The sequence below is a fragment of the Wasmannia auropunctata genome, unplaced genomic scaffold, assembly GCF_000956235.1.
Source record: "Wasmannia auropunctata unplaced genomic scaffold, wasmannia.A_1.0 LD334208.1, whole genome shotgun sequence".
NCBI lineage: Eukaryota > Metazoa > Arthropoda > Insecta > Hymenoptera > Formicidae > Wasmannia > Wasmannia auropunctata.
Window position 1 is genome coordinate 50,965 of NW_012028682.1, and position 6,560 is coordinate 57,524.

The 6,560-nt window shown below is 35.6% G+C and overlaps 1 protein-coding gene across 9 annotated transcripts in view; it reads right to left on the reverse strand.

The window, feature by feature from the left end:
• Positions 1–3,248: 3,248 nt before the first annotated feature.
• The window catches only part of LOC105459102 (WD repeat-containing protein 7), a 19,003-nt gene continuing 15,691 nt past the window's right edge, over positions 3,249–6,560 (reverse strand). For all 9 annotated transcript variants that reach the window (XM_011704816.1, XM_011704818.1, XM_011704817.1 and 6 more), the window contains 6 exons: positions 6,023–6,248; positions 5,496–5,833; positions 4,812–5,135; positions 4,577–4,669; positions 4,042–4,239; positions 3,249–3,868 (listed from right to left, as the gene is read on the reverse strand). In XM_011704816.1, coding sequence (XP_011703118.1) covers positions 3,683–3,868; positions 4,042–4,239; positions 4,577–4,669; positions 4,812–5,135; positions 5,496–5,833; positions 6,023–6,248 — 1,365 coding nt within the window. In that variant the 3' untranslated portion in view covers positions 3,249–3,682. The remainder of the gene's footprint in view (positions 3,869–4,041; positions 4,240–4,576; positions 4,670–4,811; positions 5,136–5,495; positions 5,834–6,022; positions 6,249–6,560) is intronic.

A 6,560-nucleotide genomic window follows, 5' to 3' on the forward strand; every position in this document is an offset into this window, starting at 1 on the left:
TCACCGCCATTTTAATTCAGTAAAGTACTCCTAGCCTTATAAGCTGATGACAGTTGATGCAAAAAGAAAATACTTCACCATAATAATAGCTTTTTATTGCATTTCAACACTTTGTATTGTCTTAATTTTTCTCTATATAATTTATATTGTACATACTTTACAAAGCTGTATCTTGATGCATTAGGTGCAATAGTGAATTAAAATGGTCGCTTTGATCATTTGATTGGTGCTTTGTCATGTGATTTAGACAGCCAATCAGACCATACCCTTCCAAGACGCATCTCTGTTTTCTCTAGGACTCTAAAACAGTCTAGAGTCCTAGATTATCAGAGAAGCGCGACCGGCTTATGGCAGTATCGCAAAAGTACTAGAAAATATTAAAAATGGCGTCGAATGACCAATCATAAGATTGATTTATTCGGTAGCCATTTATAATAGCGATAAATCAATCTTATGATTGGCCATTTGCGAGTCCAATCAGGACTCGTAACACCGGTCGCGCTTCTCTGATAATCTAGGACTCTAAAACAGTCGAGTCTACCAGAGCGAGTTCTAATTGGTTTCTGGCGTTTCTGCTCTTCTGTACTTTTGTCAAAGTGTGAATTCTCCCTAAGAACGAACGTAAAAAGCAATTGGATATAATTTTCTTTATGTATATAATTATGCAGCTATGCAAGTTTGAATAAGCCCTTATATTCCGAAACACAATAACTGTGTAGTAAGCCTTAAGCCGTAAGAAATGGATCAATTATGATAGATTATTCTCTTCATATCTGACTGCGCGATTTTTTTGGCGATGAAATTGTCAATGAAATTATAAATATTCTAATGAATTTGCTCATTTTTGTCATTTTCACCTTATTTCAAGATACACAATTGAGGGCCAGTTGAGCCAGTTTAATATCGCCTTAACCACCGACGAGATATACATACTGTTAAAGATCGTCAACTCTGAGTAAATTTTTGCGTGCCGGCCAAAGAGTCCCGAGGGCAATTGCAGTGTCGATGTTATCGACTTTTGACATAATTGAATTTACGATTATTAATATAAATATTTGAATAATATATTAAAATCATTATTTTTATTATATAAATGCTTTATAAATAAGTATGAATACTTATATAAAGCTATATTATATATATTACCGCAAAGTTATAATTTTTTTTTTCTACATACTGCTAATTACTATACATATGTATGTCTATATATCTTTCTGGATAATCAAACATGGATGGTAATTATAAAAATGTAGTTTCAAATAAAATTAGAACTATTATACCAGCAACATGTAATACAGATAAAATACAATGTACTCTAAAAAACATTGATCTAATAATAAAATCATAAAATTAATACTATATTATATTGACTAATTGCTTAAATTTTAACAATTACTAAACAGCCACGCCAACTGCCCGCGTATAATAAGAATGTCGGTGTTTAATAGTATCTCGTCGATGCTTTAACTTAAGAAATGTTATTATGTAGAAGAGTAATTATTTTCTGAACTGTGCATTATCCACTGAAGAGTTACTAATTGCTTTATGAGCTGTATGCATATATGTACATTAAAATAATAAAATTCGAGTGTCACACGCGGATGGGACCGTATTCGATAGTTAAATACACAATTAATAGGAACATGTTTTTGAAGCGTTTCATGGTAACTTTAATATCTGAAATTACGATTCTCCAAAATAATATAAACTAAAGATTATCCTTGTTGACGCAATTATTTTACTTTGCTCTACGATACGTGAACACAGTAATTGTTTAAAGCTACGTATACCCACATAGTCCTTCAATACTTTTCTTGCTAATCTTCTCAAGAGAAATAAGAATAATGTGCGCGATCAATCGGGAATACTGAAACTATATTGTCGATTTGCCGTTCGTTCCATTTCAGATATTCGCAGGCTCAACAAGAGAATCATATAGTTTTTTGCGAATCACACAAGATTGATGAGGAGTGAATCACAATTAAGTTACGCATCTCAGAAATGAGAGAATTAAACTACAGAATTATAAATAAATAACATTGTTGATCCTAAAAACATTTTCCGCAATCGATTACGAAAAAAGAAAGGAAGATTTGCACGCGACTTACACATCCGATACAAAACGTTTTTGTGTGGCATGCTATATACTGCAAATACAATAAAAATTACATAAAGTTAATCCTAAGTGTGTATCCCAAGCACGCTCTGTCTTACAAACAAAGGGAATCTTCGCGTTCGTGGGGTGCAGATGAAAGAAAAGCAGCGATACAGTGTCTTTAAGTGTCTTCAAGTTGATCAATCTCGAAGAACTGATACTATCGCAACACTTCACCCTATTCTACGTGATAAAATAAATACTAATATCGGTTAGTCAATCATGGGATATTCGTGAAATTAGCGTGACGGATATTAGAAGTGAGAGAGCCTCCGAGCAAAGCAAGAATTTTTATTGCCTCTCTCATTATTCGATCTTAGCTATATGTGTATATATTGTTTTACTGTTTTTCTTATTCATATTTACTTAAATCAAGAAATGCACGATCTTGAAATAATGCAATCTTAATGTCCGAATCCGTAAATGTACACGTGATGACGAGGATCTAACAACTTGGATGATTCGAAGGATCCCAGAAAATTAACGAAAAGATATGTTTGAGTTTAATCCGCCGGAAGTGGCAGTATACTTTCAAGCAATATGTACAGGATAAAAATACAATAGAATAATGTTCTCTTTCGTGACTTTGCAATTTAACAAAGCCAGGTGGAAATTATCTCTTATCTTTACTCGTATGAATTATGATTATATAATATCGGATCGTTAATAAAACTAAAATTTTACAGCTATGCAACAAACTATATATATATATATATATATATGTATATATATATCTGCATTAGACGCTGCAACTTCCGGAGAATTAGCAGGAACAAATTCACGTAGTATGATCTCTCTCTGCATAACTTACGTAGGAAATTATATTGCCAATGAACTGTAATTTTACCGCGCGGATAGTGCCAAATTAGACTGCCTGGCTCTGATTTTATCTAAGAGGAGAAAGTGTCGTAGGTTAGATTTTTTTTGGACTCGGATGCAGCCATATACCGAGGATGTATACAATGTGAAACACCACGAAATCCAATTATTCAATGCTAACATTATCAATTAAGTAGCAATGAGCGCGTAGAAAACAGTGCGCCTAGCTTACACGTGAATTATTTCGACTAAAGTCGTACCGACAGCGATTCAATTAGACCAACTCCTAAAATTATATATTCTCATTTCTTAATGTTATAAACAAGGAGAGAGAATTTAATAAATAGCGCTGAAGCCTGACTTATATGCAGTATTCTCTTCAAGTTGGTATACTCTTTTTAATGCCGCATATGTACACATCGCTTAATTTTTATTTATTAAAAACGTAATTTAATTACTCTCTTCTCAGTGAATCTGCCAATAAAATACAGCATTCTTTGAAAATGTAATCTGCTAAATTAGCTTGCTCGTCGAAAACAGAGAGTTGCTGCTATTGTTGACTATCTTTAGTACTTCTGTAAAGTCTGCCAACGAAGAAAACATTATATAAACCAGGCTCAATTGATGCAACTGACGCTAAATGGCAAACAAGTTGCTTCTGCTTGCTGAACGAAGCTGACAACTCTCCAGATTGATCTCGTGCGATGTTCAAACATTGAAGCGTGTTTCCGATCCATCGGCGAGCATTAAGGTAACCGTACGATTGTTGATCCAAATCAGCCGTGCCAAACGCATTGGGTTCAAACGGGCCACGTCATTGATGGGCGCGGTACTGTAGGACTTGACGCAGCGGGTTTGCGAATTGCCCAGGCCAAACATGCCGCTGCTGGTTTGCTGGAAAATGGCGAAAAAAAAACCGATTATGCGTTTTCAGGATAAATCAGCGAAACATCGTATCTTTTATTAAAATTTTGTTTATATAATTGTACAATTTATTACTGATAAAAGCAGCAGAAGCATAAATATCGATAAGAACATTTAAATTTAGACATTGTGTTTGCGATTACCTGCCAGAAACATAGTTTATTCTCGGAACAAGAATAACTGACGAGAAACTTTCCTTCTGGTGAAAACGCCAATGCGGTAACTGGTGCCGAATGAGCCGGGACGGTTTGACATTTGACGTTACCTCGCAATTCGTATAATGCTAATTGACCACCGCGACCACCTACCGCTATCCTGCGTGTTGCTGGACAATGACTGACCTGTAAATGAGAAATTTAAAAAATAATTTGTAAAACAGTCTATACATATATATTATATATTATATATTATAGTAAAATTCATTTTGTCAAGTTGTGTAAAATGTCCTTTTATTGTTTCCAATATGTTAATCTACTATATACGATTAGCATGTAGTAGATTAACATATTGGAAACAATAAAAGGACATTTTATACAACTTGACAAAATTTTAATAAACAATAAGACTTTAATCATAAAATTATAATGTTAACTTGCAAGATTCAATCATAACAAATAGTAACAATTCAGTCATAAAAACATCTTAATCATGTACGCGCGCACGCGCGTGTGAACTTACTTGATTAAATCTACATACTGCCGGAAATACTTCGTTCAAAGGCTTCATTTTCAGATGACCTGGATCAAGGCAATGTAAAATAATATCCATGACCTGCAAACGCAATTAATACATAAAAATTAATAAACACGGTTATATTATTGTTGTTTAATAAAACAGTACAAAACGCATTACGTAGATTACATTTTATAGTTATAGTTAGCTTTGTTCTTAAAGGATAAAACCAGATTAATACCTCCACAAGAAGATCGCTCATCTCACTCTGCATCTTGTCAATTAATTGTTCGACAATCCTGAGAATCTCTGGTTTTGCCCTGGTCAAGACACTTGCACCCAGATTGACGTTCAAGGTCTGAGCATTCTGTTGGAGAGTGTTAAACCTGGCTACTTCGCGAGCCATCGTGGTGATAAAAGCGGCTGGTCTAGCGGTAGCGATTAGTGTTAAAGCATGACGTGCCGTGCGGCAAGTGTCGGCTTGCGGCGTGAGAGGAAGGCCATATGTCAGACTCGGCACCAACTTGTCAGCATCGCAGCACATTTCCAATAAGCCTAATAGAACCTATGCAATTAAGAAACAGGATTCAAAATTTTATCGTTAAAAATAACAGAGATAATTTCATACAACACGCACGCACGCACGCACGCACGCACGCACGCACGCACGCACGCACGCACGCACGCACGCACGCACGCACGCACGCACACACACACACACACACATTTATACTTGATGTATATATATAATAAACATAAAACGAGATTTTACAATAAACTCAATTTAGCTTATTCGACAATAGTAATATTTTATTATCAATATCTTAGCAAAATTTATTTAAACAACGGCACAAAATAAAATGTAAATCTAAAAAGAGATATCGCACAATGAAATATAACATTTTCTTCAGACTACTTTTCTCACCTTGGACACATCGAGATAAGGTTCCCACACGGTGAATCCTCTACCAATAAGATCAATCGCGGCTCTTCGTAACGCTGTGTGCAACGGTAACTTGGGAGAATGAGGCGCGTGCAATAAATGAGTGAGCGCCATGCTGGTATGTCTGGCGAGATTATTATTTCCTATGCCAAAGCCTTCGACAATCGAGCTCTTCCGTCTTTGCTCGTTGTCCCTTCTTTGATTTGTAGTAGTTACATCTTGACCAAATTCAGCCCCTATCACGCCCAGCAGCACCACCGCCGTCGTTTGTTTTCGTTTCAATTCCGCCACGCTCGATGGCTTCCTAGCTAAACTTAATTCTATTTCGAGAAAAATTAGTTTTTACTCTTAATTTTATTCTCAACACACACAATGTATGTATGTATGTATGTATGTATGTATGTATGGTATGTATGTATGTACGTATGGTATGTATGTATGTATGTTAATCTCCATCACATCTTTTTCTTATTATTTGTTTAGGTGAAAGCTTGATTTAATGGGCTCACCTTCGGCTAATTCCTCTTCTTCATCTTCTTCCTCTGGTTGCGACTCGGACGGTGGTACCGGACTTCCGGCCGCCGGCGAAGTTTGACTCTGCGGTTGCGGCGCAATCGGTTCCTGAGTGCTATACATTGGCAAATACTGTGACCAGTTATCGACAAGTGCTTTGCGACCCTTTGAGCCCATCCTGCCTAACTCGGCAAGCAGCAAAGCTTGCGCTGCTTCACGAATCTGGATAGAATATCATGCATTGAAGAATGCCATTTTAAAAATAAGGTAAAAATAATAATTATTCAATTTTCAAAAACTTAACAATTTAAATATTACAAATGATTAGTTTCCTATCTTAAAATTGCGGTGTTACCGGCGTTGAAGCTTCTTTCCCCAATGTTTAAAAATTCATATCTTCCAGAAAAATAAAGATATAGACTTCTTTCTGGGCTCATCCTAAAGATGAATTATGTGGCTATTTTTAAAAAAATAGTGATTTTATTTAAAAATGGCCGATTCAAAATGGCCGATTAAAGATCGGAAGAGCACACG